A 21432-nucleotide genomic window follows, 5' to 3' on the forward strand; every position below is an offset into this window, starting at 1 on the left:
TGTATTTTTATTTTTATTTTTTGCTGACCCGGGTCCATGGCCCCACATTTTGCAAAGAAATATTCTTTTTGCAGAACGGACATACGGATGCGGAAAGCACATGAATGATCCTTTCGCTTGCCGTATCCCTATGTGCGTTCCACAAAGAGATAGAACGTGTCCTTTTAATTCCACTCCCATTTCAGCACCGCTGCTCTGCCAGTCCCCTGTGATTCTGAAGCGATGACATCACATGCATCATTAACATGACCGCTGCTGCCAATTACTTACCTCAGAAATCATATGCCATGGATGCAAGTGTCACAGGAGTGATTGACTGCTGAGGTGACATGAATGATGCACATAAAAACAGATTTCATCAAAAAATCCTTCCCACATATCATATAACCTGGAACGAGATGTGAAAGCTACGACATACGGAAATCGACCTCTAATATCAGGAGATTCCCCACCATCCAAGAGTACAATTTGTTCGCCTCCGTCATGTTCCAGGAAGCGTTAATGGCTCTCCGAGCAATGTTTTCCGTCCTGTCATAGACACAACAGTTTCGGTATTTTAAGTAAATCTTTCTCAAGATCTTTAGGACAAAGGAGTGACATCATCAATCCTGCCTCCTCCCTGGAACTATAAAATCTTTTGCCATTAAGAGAGTATAAAATAAAAAATGTACAATATAAAATAAAAACATCAACAAGAAAATGAAAAAATGAAGAAAAACTTTTTGACTCTAAAGCGAAGTTGCAGCAGCCAAACGGAAGCCACTTCTGTAGAAGTTCTGTAAGTTATACAAGGTTTATAAGTGAACTCCTTACAGAGCTGATGAAAGTGTAGGAAGTAGAATTCCTGAGCAAACAAAGAAACAGGAAAATCTGAAGAGGAAATTGACTGCGTCACAGGGCCGAGAGCTCCAGAGCCACTTGTGTCAACTGTCTCAACGCTGGAGTCCTGATCGACCACCTCAAATGAAACTGCTCTATCTAATAGGTAAGAAATTTAGAATTGGGCATTGTTTATCACCTTGTACCTGCCTCCTTATATCACTAAGGCCTTCAACTTAGCCTGTTTTCTACTATAAGTCTTGAAGTTTGATGTCACTTTTTTGTAAAGTTAGAAAGCTACTTTCTGTCCACATTGTATGTACAGTGTCTTACTTATCCCTGTCAGAACAACAGTTTTTTATTGTATTTTTTATTTATTTATGGCAACTAATAACAGAATACAACATAATATACTGCAAGGAAATGTATAATATGACAAATATCTTTTTTACTATTTTTCTTTTGTTTGCCTTTCATTTTTGTAATGCTATGTTTTGTAACTTAGTTAAAGCAGAGCATCTATAACCTGTAGTTTATTTGTAAAAGGCCGGCAGATACCATATCGGTAATAGCTTAGAAGAATATTGTGTACGACTTTAGAGCAAAATTGGCAAAAGTTTATTTCCTTTTTTTATTATTAATTTTTAACATTTTATTTTTTCATTTTATTCATGCTTTTGAAAGTTTTCTTTATTTTCTTTATTTCTTTATTTTATTTTATTTTTGTTTAGGTAAATTATTTTTTGTTTCCTTTTTTATATTACAAATTGTTTATATTTTATTATATTTGTACTTTATATAATGTATATGTACATTTTTTATACCGTATTTTGTAGATGTTTTTGCATATTTATATCTTTATATATATATATGTACATTTGTGAATATCGGCACTTCGAGAATTTGCGAAGATGTAGAATATAGTGCTATATCTTCATAATCGCGAATATTCTAGATTTTTTTTCATCAGTACCCTCACTGCTTCTTGCTTGTGGGCCAATGAGAAGGCTGCAATATCTTTGTCTGAGCTTAACAACATCCCTAGCAACCAATAGGAAAGTTGCCTACCCCTTACTATATAAGAACCTCCACAGCAGCCATTTTCTGCAGTTTTTTACAGTTCTGAGAGAGAGAGCAGTGTCATTGCTGTGCTCTGTGGTTTGCTGTGTCATTACATTAGATAGTTAGTTAGTTAGTTAGTTAGTTAGTTAGCTCATATATAATACAGATAGTTAGTGGGAGATAGTCAGTGTAGGTTATATCCTGATATAGTGTAGCTGATAGGTTCCAGTGCAGGGTGTTAGGTAGTGTTATAGGGATTACTGTGCTGTGATAGGGATTAGGCCTCATGCACACGACCGTTGTGTGCATCCGTGGCCGTTGTGCCGTTTTCAGTTTTTTTTCGCGGACTCATTGACTTTCAATGGGTCCATGGAAAAATCGGAAATGCACCGTTTTGCAGCTGCATCCGTGATCCGTGTATCCTGTCCGTCAAAAAAATATGACCTGTCCTATTTTTTTGACGGACAACGGTTCACGGACCCATTCAAGTCAATAGGTCCGTGAAAAAACACGGATGCCCACAAGATTGGCATCCGTGTCCGTGATCCGTGGCCGTAGGTTACTTTCATACAGACGGATCCGAAGATCCGTTTGCATAAAAGCTTTTTCAGATCTAAGTTTTCACTTTGTGAAAACTCATATCTGACAGTATATTCTAACACAGAGGCGTTCCCATGGTGATGGGGACGCTTCTAGTTAGAATACACTACAAACTGTGTACAAGACTGCCCCCTGCTGCCTGGCCGCACCTGAAGGGGTTAATTGTGCGTATCATAGCCCCCTATAAGAGATTCGGGGCTGCCAGGCAGCAGGGGGCAGACCCCCTCTCTCCCCAGTTTAAATTTCATTGGTGGCCAGTGCCGCCCCCCTTCCTCCCTCTATTGTAATAAATCTTTGGTGGCACAGTGTGCTCCCCCCGGCCCCCCCTTCCTCTATTGTAATAATTTGTTGGTGGCACAGTGTGCGCCCCCCCCCCGTCCCCCCTTTCCTCCCTCTATTGTAATAATTCGTTGGTGGCACAGTGTGCGCCCCCCCCCCCCGGCCCCCCCCTTCCTCCCTCTATTGTAATAATTCGTTGGTGGCACAGTGTGCGCCCCCCATCGCCCCCCCTCCCTCTATAGCATTAACTACATTGGTGGCCAGTGTGCGGCCTCCCCTCTCCCCCCCCCATCATTGGTGGCAGCGGAGTTCCGATCGGAGTCCCAGTTTAATCGCTGGGGCTCCGATCGGTAACCATGGCAACCAGGACGCTACTGCAGTCCTGGTTGCCATGGTTACTTAGCAATAGTACAATAGTAGAAGCATCATACTTACCTGCTTGGCTGCTGCGATGTCTGTGTCCGGCTGGGAGCTCCACCTACTGGTAAGTGACAGGTCTGTGCGGCACATTGCTAAATGAACTGTCACTTACCAGTAGGAGGAGCTCCCGGCCGGACACAGACATCGCAGCAGCCAGCAGGTAAGTATGATGCTTCTACTATTGTACAATTGCTAAGTAACCATGGCAACCAGGACTGCAGTAGTGTCCTGGTTGCCATGGTTACCGATCGGAGCCCCAGCGATTAAACTGGGACTCCGATCGGAACTCCGCTGCCACCAATGATCGGGGGGGGGGGGAGATGGGAGGCCGCACACTGGCCACCAATGTTGTTAATGCTATAGAGGGAGGGGGGGCCCATGGGGGCGCATACTGTGCCACCAACGAATTATTACCGGGGGGCGCACTGGCCACCAATGATATTCAAACTGGGGAGGGGGGGTCTGCCCCCTGCTGCCTGGCAGCCCTGATCTCTTACAGGGGGATATGATAGTACAATTAACCCCTTCAGGTGCGGCACCTGAGGGGTTAATTGTGCTGATCACGGCCCCCTGTAAGAGATCGGGTGCTGCCAGGCAGCAGGGGGCAGTCATGTACACAGTTTGTAGTATATTCTAACTAGAAGCGTCCCCATCACCATGGGAACGCCTCTGTGTTAGAATATACTGTCGGATATGAGTTTTCACAATGTAACTCATATCTGACAGTATATTCTAACATAGAGGCGTTCCCATGGTGATGGGGACGCTTCAAGTTAAAATATACCATCGGATTGGAGAAAACTCTGATCCGATGGTATAAAAGGGACTCCTGACTTTACATTGAAAGTCAATGGGGACGGATCCGTTTGAAATTGCACCATATTGTGTCAACGTCAAACGGATCCGTCCCCATTGACTTGCATTGTAATTCAGGACGGATCCCTTTGGCTCCGCACGGCCAGGCAGACACCAAAACGACTTTTTTTTTATGTCCGTGGATCCTCCAGAAATCAAGGAAGACCCACGGACGAAAAAACGGTCACGGATCACGGACCTACGGACCCCGTTTTTGCGGACCGTGAATAAATACTGTCGTGTGCATGAGGCCATAGTCAAATAAATAATTTGCTGTCTGTTTTTCTGTGCTGTGATAGGACTAGTTATGTAATTTAAAATGACTTACAGTGATCAGGAGTTCTTCCTCACAGTCACGAAAGTTGGTGCCAACCATTTTCTCCAGTCTCAGGAAACTTCTAGCAGCTTAAAAAATGTAGCAAAAGTGACCCACGCCTGTATTGTGCGCGCAATACGTGCATATTACATTGGCGATTTTTGCAATCAAGAAAATAATGACTGGAGATCTCGAATTCTAGAATTTGCGAATTTATGGAGAATATTAGGCCAGAAATGAGCGAAATATGGCGAAAACAAATATTGGCTATGCTGCTCATCACTAATAGATAGATAGATCTAAAAAACAAAAAGTGAGGCAGCACTCCAAACATTGTGAAAGGGACACCCTTTCCCCATATTTGGAGTGCTGCCTCACTTTTAGTTTTTTTGATCTATCAGTGGAAAAAATACCTACCTCCCTGAGGATTTTCACCCATCTCTATACTGTCCAACTGTGCTGCTGTCTTCTTTGCAATTAAATAGATAGATAAATAGATAATGAATTAATTAGACTGAACGGAGTGCACCATCATGCATTCCGTTCCATTTGGTTGCATTCCCATACCGGATAGAAAACGGCTGCAAGCTGTTTTTTTCTGTCCGGCATCAGATGCAGAGCAAGACGGATCCGTCGGACACAAAAGAAAATGGATCGGTCACCCATTGACTTACAATGGTTTTAGAGACGCCTATTTTAGAGATAATACAACCGGATCCGTTCACGGATGAGCCCCAATGTATTATTATATCTGCCGAATCCAGCAAAGCCGCAGATGTGAAAGTAGCCTTCGGATGGCATGCATTCAAATCCAATTAAATATACTGAACTTACAATAATAACACTTATTATTTATTTATTAATTCTTTCAAAATTATGATTTAATTATTAGTTTTTTTTTGTTTTTTTTATTTTCTAATTTTCTGTCAAGCTGATTTCATCTCCTGGCAACTGTTTGAATAGTGTGAAAGAATTTTCCAAATGCTTTATTTGATTTTTGTTCCCCCACAAGGTTAATGTACACACATGCAATATATTCCACGCTGAACTTCCATCTGACACCCTGAGCACTTTATTAATCTTTTCTCTCGTGTAAGTTCATTTTATATAACATTACATGATGTGATTTTTTCATTTATTTCCCCCATTTTTGCAGTGTGTACATTTATTTTGCTGGACAGCGGTCAGCAATGTCAGCTGACGTGCCATGAACATGCTGAATGTAAGACGGAGAAGGGGAGACTCGGCTGCTACTGCGCTAGCGGATATACAGGGAACGGAATTAATTTCTGCGAAGGTAAGAGCACTTTATTTTTTTCCAATTCCTCCAAGAAACTGGTGATGGAGAAACTGATTAACTCATGGGAGCAAGCGTGTTTCCTCAGTATATCGAGGTCAAATGATTAAGTTTGGTTAGTGGTGTAGAACTGTGTCTCACTAGAACTGTATCTATCCTGTAGATTGACGTATTGACCGACGGAGGTCATGGAGTTCTTACAGGATGATGAGTAACCGGGCCATGTTACTGTTAGTATCACAGGAAACATTTCCATAGAACCATACGGTTTGGTCAGGCTGCTTCCTTTTCTATGCGCAGTGATAATTTGGAAAATTAAAGGGGTTGCCTCTTGAAGACAGGGGTGGATTAGCCATAGACCTTAAAGGGAAATTTTCCGGTGGGCCGATGCCCAGCAGGGCACCTGAACCCTCCTCACGGCCGGCCAGTGGATGTTTTTGGGGATGTATTTTGTGCTGCTGGCAGTATTTTGTGATTGACTGTGGTATTTGGCTCTGTTGGGGCGGTATAATGTTCCACAATATGGTATTGCTGGCCCTGCCTTCCATCAATTTGGACCCTACTACAAAACTATGGCCACATTTAGTATTTTTGTCCAGGGCCACATTATGTTCCCAGTCCGCCCCTGCTTGAAGACAATTCCTAATAAAGTTATTCTGATGACCAGCCGAACCAGCGCCTCTAGCCCTTAGAGAGTCAAATGGAGCATTAAACGCCCACCATTCAAATAAATGGCCCATTAGATAATGCATGGACAGGACCTACCCCATGGCTCCTTCTTTGATGTCTGTGTGCCCTAAAATCACATATGACTTGAGGAGACAACCCCTTTAAAGCGGTTTTCTGGTTTTGGTATCTGGAACCTGTGCTAATTAGCTCATCCCAGCCAAAGCACAGACACCTATCTGTAGACAGCACTATTTCAGGGTTCTTGTCCCTCGTCAGTAAAGAACAGGGATGACTGAATGGGATGCTTTAGATCCAGCTGCCGTTTTTCATTGAAGAGACACAGAGGTGCATGGAGACTTACTGAGGCAATGCTCCATGGGAAAAATATATATGCAAATGAGCTCCTACCAACCAAACCAGAGGCATCCATCTGTGGACAACACTGTTTCTGGGTTCTTGCCCCTCATCAATACAAGTCAGTTAATTAGGATGTCATAGCGGTCTACAGCCATTAGGTGGCATTGTCTTCTAACCTTAGGGCAATACTAAGGCCTAGTAGATACATGGGGGTTGGCAGTGGAGAATTCTACTGATAAATACTAAAGTTGCCTTACCGTTTCCTACAACTTCTACAGAAGTCTCACAATGCACTGCTCTCTGATAATAGGAAACCAGATGAATTTTGTATTTAGCTTTCGGCCTGTAGCTTGGTACTATAGAGAAGCAGCCATTCCGTGTATTATTGTATCATCTTTCCATAAGGCACGGGATTATAGAGAAATTCGCGCTTAGAAGCAATGTGTTTAGGAAATATAATGTTCGATGGAACTTGTATGACTTTTTGGGGGGATTTTTAAATATGACTTTGCCTAGAATCAGAGACATATGGATATAGCATGATCTTATAGATTGCCATATTACAGCCCAATACAACTTGCAATTTGTATGAAGCCAAGTCATAGTACGTTACATATGGAGATGGACAGCACCAGTGCCAAAGAGCACCACTAGTGCACCGAAGCCCTCTTTCACACGACCGTAAGGCTTTTTCAGTGTTTTTTGCGGGCCGTTTTTACAGGATCAGTTTTTCCGTTTTTTGTTTCCGTTGTGTTTCCATTTCGGTTCCGTTCTTCCATTCCGTTTTTCCGTATGGCATATACAGTATACAGTAATTACATAGAAAAAATTGGGCTGGGCATAACATTTTCAATAGATGGTTCCGCAAAAACAGAACGGATACGGAAGACATACGGATGCATCTTTTTTTTTTGCGGAACCATTGATTTGAATGGAGCCCCGGATCGTGATTTGGGGGCATTAATAGGACATGTTCTATCTTTTAACGGAACGGAAAAAAGGAACTACGGAAACGGAATGCATACGGAGTACATTCCATTTTTTTTTGCGGAACCGTTGAAATGAATGGTTCCGTATACTGACCGTACATGGAACGCAAAAAACGGCCGGTACATGAAATAAAAAAAAAACGGTTGTGTGCAAGAGGCCGAAGGGTGTATTCAGGCAGTAAAAATACACGTTTTAAAAATCTGTTCTGTATTTGGCGCAGAATCCATTGTAGAAATCTAAAGCTGACCCTCAGATTTGTGTCCTTAGATTCTGGTTTGGATGTCTCGGATTTACCCCTTTTAAAGAAAAATGTTGTGTGAATTGGCTTTTAGAAACCATGGGGGACATTTATTATCCCCTGTGAGCCAAAAAACTGCAGTCAATAGGTTGCGAAGTTCAAACATTTTACAACTTTTTGGGGGCCTGGATATCCAAAAAGTGGGCGGGGAGCGGGCAGTGCAGGGCCGGCTGTCCCAGCTCGCCATATTTGTTATAATCTACACAGGAAACTGGCCTAGGTTTTCCTTGGTTGGTATAGATTTCCTCTTTGGTTCACGAACCTGCACAGATGCACCACGAGTATTAAGGGGTGTGCACGGAGCACGGAGTTCCCATTGAAAGAAACGGAGGCTGATTCTGTGTGTGAATTTCAGCTGAGGAATATGCACCAAAATCTGCTCAAAAAGGGCAGTGTGAACATAGCCTAAAAATATCACGAAAAAGTGCCTTTTATGCTTAGACTTTAGATTGTTTTTACCCCTTTGAATGTTTTTATTTTAATTTCCATCCAAGCTAAAATCCTGTCCCCTATTGAAAATCTTTCTTCAGCCTTTATTTTCACTTGTTGACTTTGGTTGCGAGTAAGCGTCTCTTACTAAACACTGTAAGTCTAAGAACATTGCTTCCAGAGGCTTTCGTTGCTTCCCTCTCTAGTGGTTTCCTATTCCACTGTCAAACCATGTCGTAGTTTTTTTTTCTTCTTCTGGAAAAGAAATTCTGATAATTATAGACAAAAAAATAAAGAATCCATGTCTGCTTCTTGAAAGGAGAAGAAGGAGGGAGAAGCAACCTAAGGTTGACACGAGCAATAGTAGACATGTCAGGTTAGCCTCGGGAACGACAGTGGTGACAGAATCAGTGGCGATGTCAGCCATGATCAAAAAAAGACGATTACACAATAGAATCTTCCAAACCCAAAGTAACAGAGAAAGGAGGAAACAAAAGGCAAACAAATAATTTCATTTCTTTTTCGTAGGAGAAGGAGAAAAATGTCAGTTTGCTTCTTCCTGCCACGGTGTGACCGTGCACTAGGCTTCAAAATGCAAGTCCTGAATATAAATTTCTTTCTCGAACCAACGCTACAAAAAACACATCTTTAGTCGAAAAGAATTGTCGCATGGTAGGAGGGTCCTGGTGACCTCAGGTGAATTATGGAGTAGGACCGCACGGTCAGGTTTCTTCTGCATGCAGTTTTGGAAGCCAAAATCATGAGGGCATCATAAAAAGAGCAAAAGTACAGATACAACGTCTCTTTTTTTTTTTTTTATTCACTCCTGGTTTTGGCGTCCAAATCTGCATGCAGAATCCTGAAGATTCTGGGCTGCACCCCTAGATATATTCATATGTACTGTAATGTATATACATTGAGGAGAATCTGTCCAGAGTTGCTTAGATTTTAACAAATTTCATCCACACACTGCAAAAAGAAATCTGCACATAAATTGACCTGCGGTGCAGATTTTTAAAGAGCATCTGTCAGCAGTTTTGTCCCTATGACACTGTCTGACCTGTTACATGTGCACTTGGCAGCTGAAGGCATCTGTGTTGGTCCAATCTTCATATATGCTCGTCAGTGGCATAACCAGAACTGACTGGGCCCCACAGCAAATTTTTTAACGATTTCTGCTTCTCCTGCTTCCACTATAGCTACACACCTAGAAAAAATGATGCTTTAATATATGCAAATGAGCCTCCAGGAGCAACGGGGGCGTTACCATTACACCTAGGGGCTCCGCTCTCTGTGCAATGGTGCGCCCTCTGCACTATGAGGCAGTGAAAACGTCATCACACCTGGCCCTGTCAATCAAATTACAGAGGACGCGGCAGTTGCAGAGAATGCAAAGCCTCTAGGAGTAATGGTAACGCCTCCGTTGCACCTAGAGGCTCAATTACATATATTAAAACATAATTTTTCTCAGCAATATGAACATGCGAACAACACAGATGCCTTCAGCTGCCAAGAGCACATGTAACAGGTCAGCCAGTGTCATAGGTACAAAACTGCTGACAGATGCCCTTTAAATCTGCTGGATGTCAGTTCTTTTCACATTGGATTTCACCAGTTTGCTCCCCATCCCGATCGTCTCCCTATCCCGATCGTCTCCTAGCAACCATGCGTGAAAATCGCACCGCATCTGCCCTTGCTTGCGGATGCTTGTGATTTTCACGCAGCCCCATTCACTTCTATGGGGCCTGCATTGCGGGAAAAACACACAATATGGAGCACGCTGCGAGTGATGCGTGAAAATCACCCCTCATGTGCACAGCCCCATTGAAGTGAAAGGGTCCAGATTCAGTGCGGGTGCAACGCGTTCACCTCACGCATTGCACCCGCACAGAATTCTCGCCCGTGTGAAAGGGGCCTTACACGTCTACTTCCTGCTAAATCTACTTACATAGAAACATAGAATGTGTCGGCAGATAAGAACCATTTGGCCCATCTAGTCTGCCCAATATACTGAATACTATGGATAGCCCCTGGTCCTATCTTATATGAAGGATGGCCTTATGCCTATCCCATGCATGCTTAAACTCCTCCACTGTATTTGCCGCTTCCACTTCTGCAGAAAGGCTATTCCATGCATCCACTACTCTCTCAGTAAAGTAATACTTCCTTATATTACTTTTAAACCTTTGCCCCTCTAATTTAAAACGATGTCCTCTTGTAGAAGTTTTTCTTCTTTTAAATCTTCTCCTCTTTTACCTTGTTGATTCCCTTTATGTATTTAGCAGTTTCTCTCATCTCCCCTCTGTCTCGTCTTTCTTCCAAGCTACATGTTAAGGTCCTTTAATCTTTCCTGGTAAGTTTTATCCTGCGATCCATGTACCAGTTTAGTAGCTCTTCTCTGAACTCTCTCCAAAGTATCAATATCCTTCTGGAGATATGGTCTCCAGTACTGCGCACAATACTCCGTATATATACTTCTGGATTTCGCCTCAAAACCTTCTTCAAGAAAAAAAAAACAACTCTGTGTGAAGCTACTCTTGCTGTGAAGTTCTATCTGCATATAGCTGCTTCCGAGCCCCTGCCCTCTGCTCTAAGTGACAGCTGTAGCGGTCTTCTGATTGGATGCTACAGCTGTCACTCAGAGCAGCAGGGTGGGGCTGTGGAACAGCTCAAGACAGAGAGCAGAGGGCACTTTACAGTTAAGCACCGCCTCCTGGGCACTTGCAAGAACAGAATCTGGCAGAATAAAACTTTATATTAACACAACTTCTGATGAGAAAAGTTCCACAAATATTATGTTTGTCCTACTCTTCCACAGCCCCTACCTATTGCCATCTACATTTTAGCATGGTCAAAACTGCTGACAGACTCCCTTTAGGAGGAGGGGTGCATCACAGGGCAGGTTAGGCCACCTACCCATTGGAAGTACAGTAAAACCTTTCCAAAAGACAACCTCTTTGTTTGGGAAGACCTCCCCCTTATCAAGAACAGATTACCAGTAATAAAAGCAGTTCTACCATATGCAGGGGTGCACCACCAATGAGGCCAGGTGAGGCGGTCGCCTCAGACAGCACTAGGCAGGGGCTGCTGAAGGGCCATGGACTGAAGGGAAGGGGTTAGGTTAAGAAATTGGCATAAGGGATAGAGGGGCGCCATTTCAGTTTTCGCCTCAGGCAGCAGAAAGGCTAGGTGCACCCCTGACCATATGGCTCATCTTCATTGAGAATCCCACCCCACTTGAAGACCACTTTCCAGTAGTCATCTGAAAGAGGTTTCACTGTATATTGAGTCCGTGAAATTTCGAGACTCAATGCATTCTTATTGGCATCTTGTAAAGTAGCGCAACGGTGCGTAGCTGAACTCATCGTCTCAGCCCATAATAAATATTTATAATATTATAATATACAAAGCGCTACAAAGTAACTACCAGGAGGAATCTTTCTTTAACTGTTTCTTCATTTAATCTGGCCATAAAGAAATAGCGATATTTCCTATGTTCCTACCTTTAGGAGGCTTCATCACATCCGCTAAATAAATATACAAAATTCATGAGCCCAGGCTAAAAATTAAGCCGTTACTCACAGTGAAAAGGGCACAAGATGAAGTCATGAACTGGTTACATTTTACAAGGAAGGTATATCTTGTGTATTATTAAGCGCCATGTATACCGGTACTAAATAACAATAGATGACCCTACAAATACACAATGCGGGCTAATAAATGAGAAGCGATAACAATGTGACATAGACAGCAATTGATAATATAATAAGTCTGCGTACAAGTCCCAGTTGTCACATACATATACAAGTGACTGCGCCAAAGCCGAGTCCGGGTCCTGCGAAGAGATCACAGGGGTCCTCAGTGTGAATATATTAGAATATATATCAACCTCTGGCTTCCACAATAAAGCTAACCGTTCAGATTAACCCCTCATGGGGTTACACCGGTGACTCATATAACTAGATGTTTCCCTCATGGGGAGGAAATTTCACTGGGGACCCGGTGTCTCTGGCTCATATTGGAGATTGATGAGCTCATATAATCTCATACTTAGACATGGAGCAGAAATGATCAGTGAACTGAACAATGTAACTGTTATTAAACCTGCAAGGTAATATACTGTAAAAGAGCAAATACCTCCCGCTACGGAGCATCCGCCATCTGCTGATATAGATATGAGATAGATATATAAATATATATGTAGATGCATATTAGATAGAAAGATAGATATTAGATAGTCAGATATTAGATAGATAAATAGATAGATATTAGATAGCTACAGTAGATAGATACATAGATACGAAAATATAGGAAAATCCAGCTCAAGAAATGGTGGAAAAAAGTTGTAGCTTTATTGCGGCATAAAATCTTCGACAGAAACAGAAATGTTCGGTTAAGGTGAGAGCTGCTGTGTGCTTAAATAGATACGTAGATAGATAGATAATAGATACATATATATGTAGATGGATAATAGATAGATAGATATGAGTTAAGACAAAACATATCCATAGGGCCCAATGTATCTTGTGCACTGAATGGCAGTATTTCTTCAGCACTATATAGTAAATACTGTATGGCAGTGTTTCTTCAACCCAGTATAACAGCATTTCTTCAGTCCTGTATGGTAAGTATCTTCAGCCCTATATGCCAGTATTTCATCAGCCCTTTATGGCAGTATATCTTCATCCCTGTATGGCAGTATTTCATCAGCCCTTTATGGCAGTATATCTTCATCCCTGTATGGCAGTATTTTGTCAGCTCTGTATGGCAGTATTTCTTCAGTCCCGTATGGTAGTATTTTCAGCCCTTTATGGCAGTATATCTTCAGCTCTGTATGGCAGTATTTCATCAGCCCTTTATGGCAGTATATCTTCATCCCTGTATGGCAGTATTTTGTCAGCTCTGTATGGCAGTATTTTGTCAGCTCTGTATGGCAGTATTTCTTCAGTCCCGTATGGTAGTATTTTCAGCCCTTTATGGCAGTATATCTTCAGCTCTGTATGGCAGTATTTCTTCAGCTCTGCATGTCAGTATTTCTTCAGCTCTGCATGTCAGTATTTCATCAGCCCTTTATGGCAGTATTTCTTCAGCCCTGTATGGCAGTATTTCTTCAGCTCTGTATGTCAGTATTTCATCAGCCCTTTATGGCAGTATTTCTTCAGCCCTGTATGGCAGTATTTCTTCAGCTCTGTATGTCAGTATTTCATCAGCCCTTTATGGCAGTATTTCTTCAGCCCAGTATGCAGTATTTTGTCAGCTCTCTATGACAGTATTTTGTCAGCACCGTGTCTCTGTATTTCAGCATTTTCTGGCAGTATTTCTTCAGCCCTGTATGGTAGTATTTATTCAGTTCTGTTTGGCAGTATTTATTCAGTTCTGTTTGGCAGTATTTCTTCAGCCCTGTATGGCAGTATATCTTCAGCCCTATATGGCAGTATTTCTTCAGCCCTGTATGGCAGTATATCTTCAGCCCTATATGGCAGTATATCTTCAGCCCTGTATGGCAGTATATCTTCAGCCCTATATGGCAGTATTTCTTCAGCCCTGTATGGCAGTATATCTTCAGCCCTATATGGCAGTATATCTTCAGCCCTATATGGCAGTATTTCTTCAGCTCTCTATGGAAACGTGACCACTTTAGTCTATACTGTAGCTTATCAGTTTCCTATTGTTTCCATTACAGTCTAGGGTAAAACAATAATATCCGTGGACAAGGAAAAGAAAACACAGTAGTTAATGACATACGTCCTTACACCCAAGCCTTGTGATTTCAGACCAGGAAATTGGGGGTGGGGGTGTACATATATATATGTTTATGCATTGATTTCTTTAAGAATTATTCATGATATATTTTACCATAACACTCCTCCCCTCACTTCCTATTTTCCATACTTCTATGTAATACATATTAATAATTGTTGTACATGACGGGTTTATTCTAATGCGCAGGTTAAGGCACTTTTTCATTTAATTCGAATTTGTGAAATATTTCTGAATGGAAGGTAAATTCTTTGTGAATTTGGCTTCCTTTTATCGGCTGTGATCCCAATGTTCCAGTCACGTGTGATTAATCTCTCCATGCTTAAACCATTTATCACTGACACATCTACATAGCAGCGGCTGAACTTATATTTTATTCATGTCCTTATGCCACGGCACAAACATGTACGTAATCATATGGAAAACATGGAAAACACGTTATGTAGAACATGTGCAGGATGTTATGGTGTAAGGGATATCCTGGAGCCATATGGCCGCTGTGTATCTGTTTATTGCTGAAAATAAATTTAAAGGGGTGATCCGGGATTGTGATATTGATGGCCATATCACCCACTTTATGTAGTAAGTGCACACTCACACATGTACACTGACTATATACAGTACATTCACACACAGACACTCATACTCACTGCATACAGTACATGCACACACTCATACTCACTGTATACAGTATATGCACACTCACACATGCACACTGACTATATACAGAACATGCACACACAGACACTCATACTCACTATATACAGTACATGCACACAGACACTCATACTCACTATATACAGTATATGCACACTCACTGCATACAGTACATGCACACACAGACACTCATACTCACTGCCTACAGTACATGCACACACAGACACTCATACTCACTGCATACAGTACATGCACACACTCATACTCACTGTATACAGTATATGCACACTCACACATGCACACTGACTATATACAGAACATGCACACACAGACACTCATACTCACTGCATACAGTACATGCACACAGACACTCATACTCACTATATACAGTATATGCACACTCACTGCATACAGTACATGCACACACAGACACTCATACTCACTACATACAGTACATGCACACACACTATATACAGTACATGCACACAGACACTCATACTCACTATATACAGTATATGCACATTCACACATGCACACTGACTATATACAGTACATACACACACTCATTTTCACTATATATAGTACATGTACACTCACACACTCATACTCACTATAAACAGTACATGAACACTCACATATGAACTTTAACTAAATTCCATAAATGCACGCTCACATATGTAAACTTACTATCTAAAAAATATTTTCAGATCATAAGACGCACAAAAATTGAGGAGAAAATGGCAGTGTGTGTCTTATAGTCCGAATGTAGCCTGACTTCACTGGACTGAGGACTGTGCTTACCTACCACGCTGACCCATCGAGTTCTCCTGTTCCTCCATAGTCGGAAAATGCGGTGGGCTGGTGCTGGAGGGAGACATGGGGGGTGCAGGCTTTCCTCTTCTAATGTGCCTGATCTGCCTGTACATGCCTCCCCAGGTGACTGCCTGCTGGCTCAATGTAAAGTGTCCCCTAACAAAGTATCCCCCATAACTGATATAAGTCCGATACAGTGTCCCCTAATAAAGTGATCCTTAATACCGTATAGCCCAATATGGTGCGTCAGCAGCAGATCCCCAGTATCACAGAGTGTCAGCAGTAGGTCTCCCCCACAACAGTGCAATAGAACTACAAGTAACAGCACACTGCTCTATCAAATGCACAAATATATAAGCAAACAATGAATGCAAAATAAACTGCTTGGTTGCAATACTTACTGTTAGAAAAAATAGAAGCTCTTTGAGCATATTATTGATCAAAAATATGTCGGACCCATCTACCGGCGACAAGGTGGCTTCCAACAGACGGGGCCTACAATAACATATGCCTCTCCTGGGCTAACAGCCTACATTATGGGCAAAGTAGGACCCAGCTATAAGCTGCATGCCTCTCCTGGGCTTTCACTCTACAATATGGGCAAAGTACAGCTATGTAATCCCGCTGATTAAAAACAACCGGTAAATGGGTGGTGGTGCACAGTTCAAAATCACCAACATGAGTTAAGGCTCGATAACTCCTGTAAGGCTTTCTCAGTAAAGACCTATTCAAAAACATCCATTGGATCCCCAGATCGGAAGACTAATGAGAATAATAAGAATAACGATAGGCACAGCACACTTGATGGTTCATGTCACTTTAACTGGTAAGCACTGGAGCAGCGTGGTCCATTTGAACAAACGCACCTGTATATGTGAACAGTACCCACTTCACAATTGGAACTCGCGACGCACCATAAAAAGGCAACGTACTAACGGCTGTTTATCTTTATTTGCACTTCACTTTAAGTGGTGCCCATCGCTTGGTGGTTACACGCACACTCGATAGAAATTCGCATTTGAACAGTTGAATAGTTGCAAAGCACCAAGCTTTGTGTGAAGCTCAGTCTACAAAACTATAAGCAACACCACTAATTCTCCATATGGTTCACACGATGGCTGACCCAACCAACTGGGGCACTCTCTAGGAGGCTACCCAACCACAATGTGCCTAGGCATATCTCGCAGGCGTCCTCCAGCCTCTTGTTTACGATTGCCGAGACTGATTGACAAGAGCGACCATGAATAGCACTATGGCTCTCCAGAGTGATTCCTCTCAACTCTGACTTCTCTCTCCTTCCACTAGTCCTGACGATGACCTGCAACATCCAAGATGTTAGATTCATGGGATCAGTACAGACACATCCCTCTTTACCTTTTCTCTTGGGTCAACATTCTGAGTCAGTTTTTCCAATACTATGTTAGGATGGGTTCACACTAGCGTTAGGGATTCCATTATGGCTTTCCATTATAAATGGTTATAACGGAAAATAATGGAATACCCAGACAGAATGCAAAACGGAAGCCTTTAAAAGGCATTCTGTTTGCTTCACGTCCTAATAGAAGTCTATGGGAAAGCATAACGCATCCGCCTGGGTCCCGTTATGCAAGACGGAAAGCAAAGTCCTGTCGGCAGGACTTTGTTTTCCGTCTTGCATAACGGGACCCAGACGGATCCATTTTGATTCCCATAGACTTCTATTAGGACGGAAAGCAAACGGAATGCCTTCTAAAGGCTTCCGTTTTGCATTCCGTCTTAATACAAGTCTATAGGCAGAAGAACGGATCCATCCTTCCGTCTTATGGATTCCGTTATTTTCCGTTACATTCGAAAGCCATTACGGAATCCCTAACGCTAGTGCGAACCCACCCTTAGGAGTTGTTTATGCTGTAAGTGCCTAAATCTGAGCACCCAGTGGCTGCAATGTGAATTGCAGCCTATTGTGAGATGGGCCAGCTTCTCACAGTAATGTAATGCATTTGTACTTTGAGAAACTGGCGACTTTAATGAAATTCTCAGAAAGTAAAGGAGGAGACATTCCTACCATCCTCCCTCCCCTTCTGTTACACTTTCCCGGCCCACCGGCCCAGATTTTGCACTCTTGCTGTGCACACATACTTCAATAGGTGCACTTCCACCCACCTAAAAAAAAAAAAATTCTTACCAACATAATACTAAATGGACCTAATTTTGATCCATCCCCAAAAATTTGGGGAATTTTTGCAGACCATGCATACAGATGGTATTGGTTGAGGCTCTTTTTCCTGGATCCTATTGACACATTATTCCCGCCTCTACTGCCGGTTTTGCTTCTCACGATGTAAATGTCAATGTGCGCCAAGGTCTGCGTATTGTTTGTAGAGGTTTTATTTTGTATTTTTTATTTTTTTTAACTTAATATTGTGATGCAGCAGCTGCACTGAGGCGAATCTCCGGGAATAGAAAGTTTTGACAAGTTACAGAGACGTGTTTGAATCTGGAAGAGATTTTTCCATGAGCGTCTGGCATTGTTAGTGGAAAGTTTTCCCTGAGGAGGAGATAGACACTAAACTTAGAAAACACGGTAGCAGGGCCGCTGCCATCAGCCGGGTATTTGATGCTACTTGCATGTTCTCCTTATTTCGCTGACAGCAGCGCTCTTCCTGAAGTTCTACATCTTTTTACGGTAGTTACTGCACTTTTTTGAATTCTATCTCAATCTATGGAAGTAATTAAAATATCAGAATTCAAGAGGAATCCTTCCACAGGACAGTTCTTGTAGATCTTACTTTACATGTTAATAGTTTACTATTTTTTCTATTGTTTTGAATTCTTTACTATTTTGCTTCATATTAGTGAAGTCTGAGAACCTGTCCTGTGCTAGTACCACAGATGCATCCATACCTTCTGGACTTCATCGGAATAGGTTTCATCCTCTGGATATAAACAATACTGTCCGGCTCGGACTGGCCCCCCGAGGTAGAGCTAATTCCCCAGTGGGCCCCTGAGCAAGGTGGGCCCCTACTCTTTCACCCCCTGAACAAGTGGACTTACCGCACTACATTCATATATTCAATGTACAACACATCCACCAGCCTATGTTCATATAATAAACCTGATTAAAGACATGATCAGAGCTGAGAAGACTTCTAGGTATAGAGGAAAGATAGCCAGTGTCCTCTTCTCCCTTCTCCCCTCTTCTCTCCAGGACCTACCTTCTCGAATTACCTGCAGGGACCTCCATATTCAATCATCTGGTAGCATTTTACTGCCGTGTGAGCAGGTAATATTTGAATGTATCCGTATGGTGGGCTCCCCCAAAAATTTTACTAGTGGGCCCTAGGCACCCCAGTCCGGGACTAATACTGTCTGTAGTGATGAGCGAATCGAAGTGACTTCAGGATAAATTCAATTCGCTGTAAAGCCAAATTTCCTCGTGCTTCGCAGTAGCGAATTGATTTAACCTGAAATAATCTAAAAAAACTAGTATTGAACGAAGCAATAAATCGCAACGTTAAAGTTAGCACAAGACAAAAGTTTCTACTCGACAGTTTTGATGAATAAGGCACAATCACTCTGCCATCAGTTAGTGATGAGCGAAGTATTAAAAAATTTGATTTGGCTGCTTAGCCGAATTTTACAAAAAACTTTTACCAAAAAATCTGCTTTGTGACAAATTACTTCATCACGAAGCGCATTTCTTTGTAAGTAGTGGGTGCAATGACAGGGAGCGGCGATCGTAACCCTCAGATGCCACGTTCATATACGATTGCGGCATATTGATATTAATAACAGGCCGTGCAAGATGCTGCACCAGACTTTCCAGCAAGACGGTGGTGGTGGCCCGTCGCGAGCAAATGGATCAGGTAAGTATTATTTATTTATATTTTTACACTCTGTTATTAATATCAGATGTCGCGATCGTGTATGAATGTGTCATCTGAGGGTTACAATCACCGCTCCCTGTCATTGCACCCACTACTTAGTGATGAAGTAATTTGTCACAAAGCGGATTTTTTTTCTAAAAGTTTTTTGTAAAATTCGGCGAAGCAGACAAATCGAAACTTTAAATACTCAGCTCATCACTGTCGCCATTCAGTGACAGCAAAGAGTGATTGTGCCTTATTCATAAAAACTGTCCGGTTGAAACATTTGCCTTGTGTTAGCTTTAACGTTGCGATCCGTTGCTTTGTTCAGAACATTTTATCCATGTGCAAATTAGAAGCTCTTATTTGCACCGAGGGCTCCACTCTGTGCACCCTTGCTCTTCCTGCCTCCTCTGCCAGCGCATTATTCTCCTTCTTCTTGATTGGCAGCACAAGCTGAGATGACTATGCAGGAACCTGGCACTGTCAATCTGAAAAGAAAAGGAAGGGGCTGGGGAAGAAGTAGGAGGAGCATGGGTTTGGGCCCGCCCTTAGTGCACCTAACTGCTTCTAAGATCTCTACGTGAAAGGTATCATTCCATTTAGCTGAGCAAGCCCTACAAGACATTGTGCCTGGTTTATCAGTGAATTTCCTGCTGACAGCTCCCTTTAAGAGATTATGACTATTCTGTGCTCACTTGCAATCGAAGACGCGTAGGGTTACCACCGGATGGTAAGACGCTCGAATACCTGCAAATAACGTAGCACTAACTGAACACAGCAGCTGGAGAGATGAGTAACACTAGGTTCTAGGTATGATTCATCACACTAGAACACTTAGAATGCAGATATGATCCCTTCACTGTTCTAGACCACCAAGGATGGTAAATATTATGTGGTTACCACCATAAGAACTTACCATCACCTATTCACAAATTAGGCGATAAGTATCTGATCAGTGAGGATCTCTACCGATCACAAGCAAGAGGTCCATGAGTTCCCAGAGTGAAAGAAGTGAGGGTCACAGATGCCTGCTGCCACTCTACTTTACTCTATGAGACCGCCAGAGAAGCCAATCACTGTTCTAGACTTCAGCATTCCCAGAGAGTTAAATGGGGCCCTTTAATACATTAGACCACCAGGGGTGCTAACATTAAATCCTTATTGTCCTAGACCACCAGGAAGCTAACCCCTAACCCCTTACTGCCATAGATCATTTGGGATGTTGACATTAAACCTTTAATGCACTAAACCATTAAGGATGTTGACATTAATTTGTTATTGCTTTAGGGTGCTGATATTAACCCTTTACTACTCACTAGGGATGCTGACATTAACACATTACTGGAGCTCCTTGGGTCACTGGGGATAGTGACATTAATGTTTCACTGCCCTATATTAACATTGATGTGTGTGAGAAAGAACCCCTTCCCTGACCTAGACTCACAGAAACTTTCATGAACCCCTTCACTGCCCTGAACCACTGGAGGTTTTGACATTGACCACCTCAATATATAATACCTCTATCATGTTAGCATTGACCCTTTAATTACTCTAGAAGACCAGGCATGCTCAACCTGCGGCCCTCCAGCTGTTGTAAGACTACAACTCCCACCATGCCCTGCTGTAGGCTTATAGCTGTAGGCTGTTTGGGCATGCTGGGAGTTGTAGTTTTGCAACCGCTGGAGGGCCACAGGTTGAGCATGCCTGCTCTAGACCAATGTTCCCCAGACTGTGACCCTCCAGCTGTTGCAAAACTACTACTTTCATTATGCCCTTACAATCTGTGGCTGTCAGGGCATGGTGGGAGTTGTAGTTTTGCAACAGCTCTAGCGCTCTAAACCAGTGTTTCCCAGCCAGTGTGCCTCCAGCTGTTGCAAAACTACAACTCCCAGCATGCCCGCACAGCCAAAGACTGTCCAGGAATGCTGGGAGTTGTAGTTTTGCAACAACTGGAGGCACACTG

The 21432-nt window shown here is 42.5% G+C and overlaps 1 protein-coding gene across 1 annotated transcript in view; it reads left to right on the forward strand.

The window, feature by feature from the left end:
- Positions 1-699: 699 nt before the first annotated feature.
- Positions 700-21432, forward strand: part of ADGRL4 (adhesion G protein-coupled receptor L4) — a 137313-nt gene continuing 116580 nt past the window's right edge. The window contains exons 1-2 of the mRNA XM_044302059.1: positions 700-985; positions 5508-5648. Coding sequence (XP_044157994.1) covers positions 964-985; positions 5508-5648 — 163 coding nt within the window. The 5' untranslated portion in view covers positions 700-963. The remainder of the gene's footprint in view (positions 986-5507; positions 5649-21432) is intronic.

The sequence above is a fragment of the Bufo gargarizans genome, chromosome 7 (genome assembly GCF_014858855.1).
Source record: "Bufo gargarizans isolate SCDJY-AF-19 chromosome 7, ASM1485885v1, whole genome shotgun sequence".
Lineage (NCBI taxonomy): Eukaryota > Metazoa > Chordata > Amphibia > Anura > Bufonidae > Bufo > Bufo gargarizans.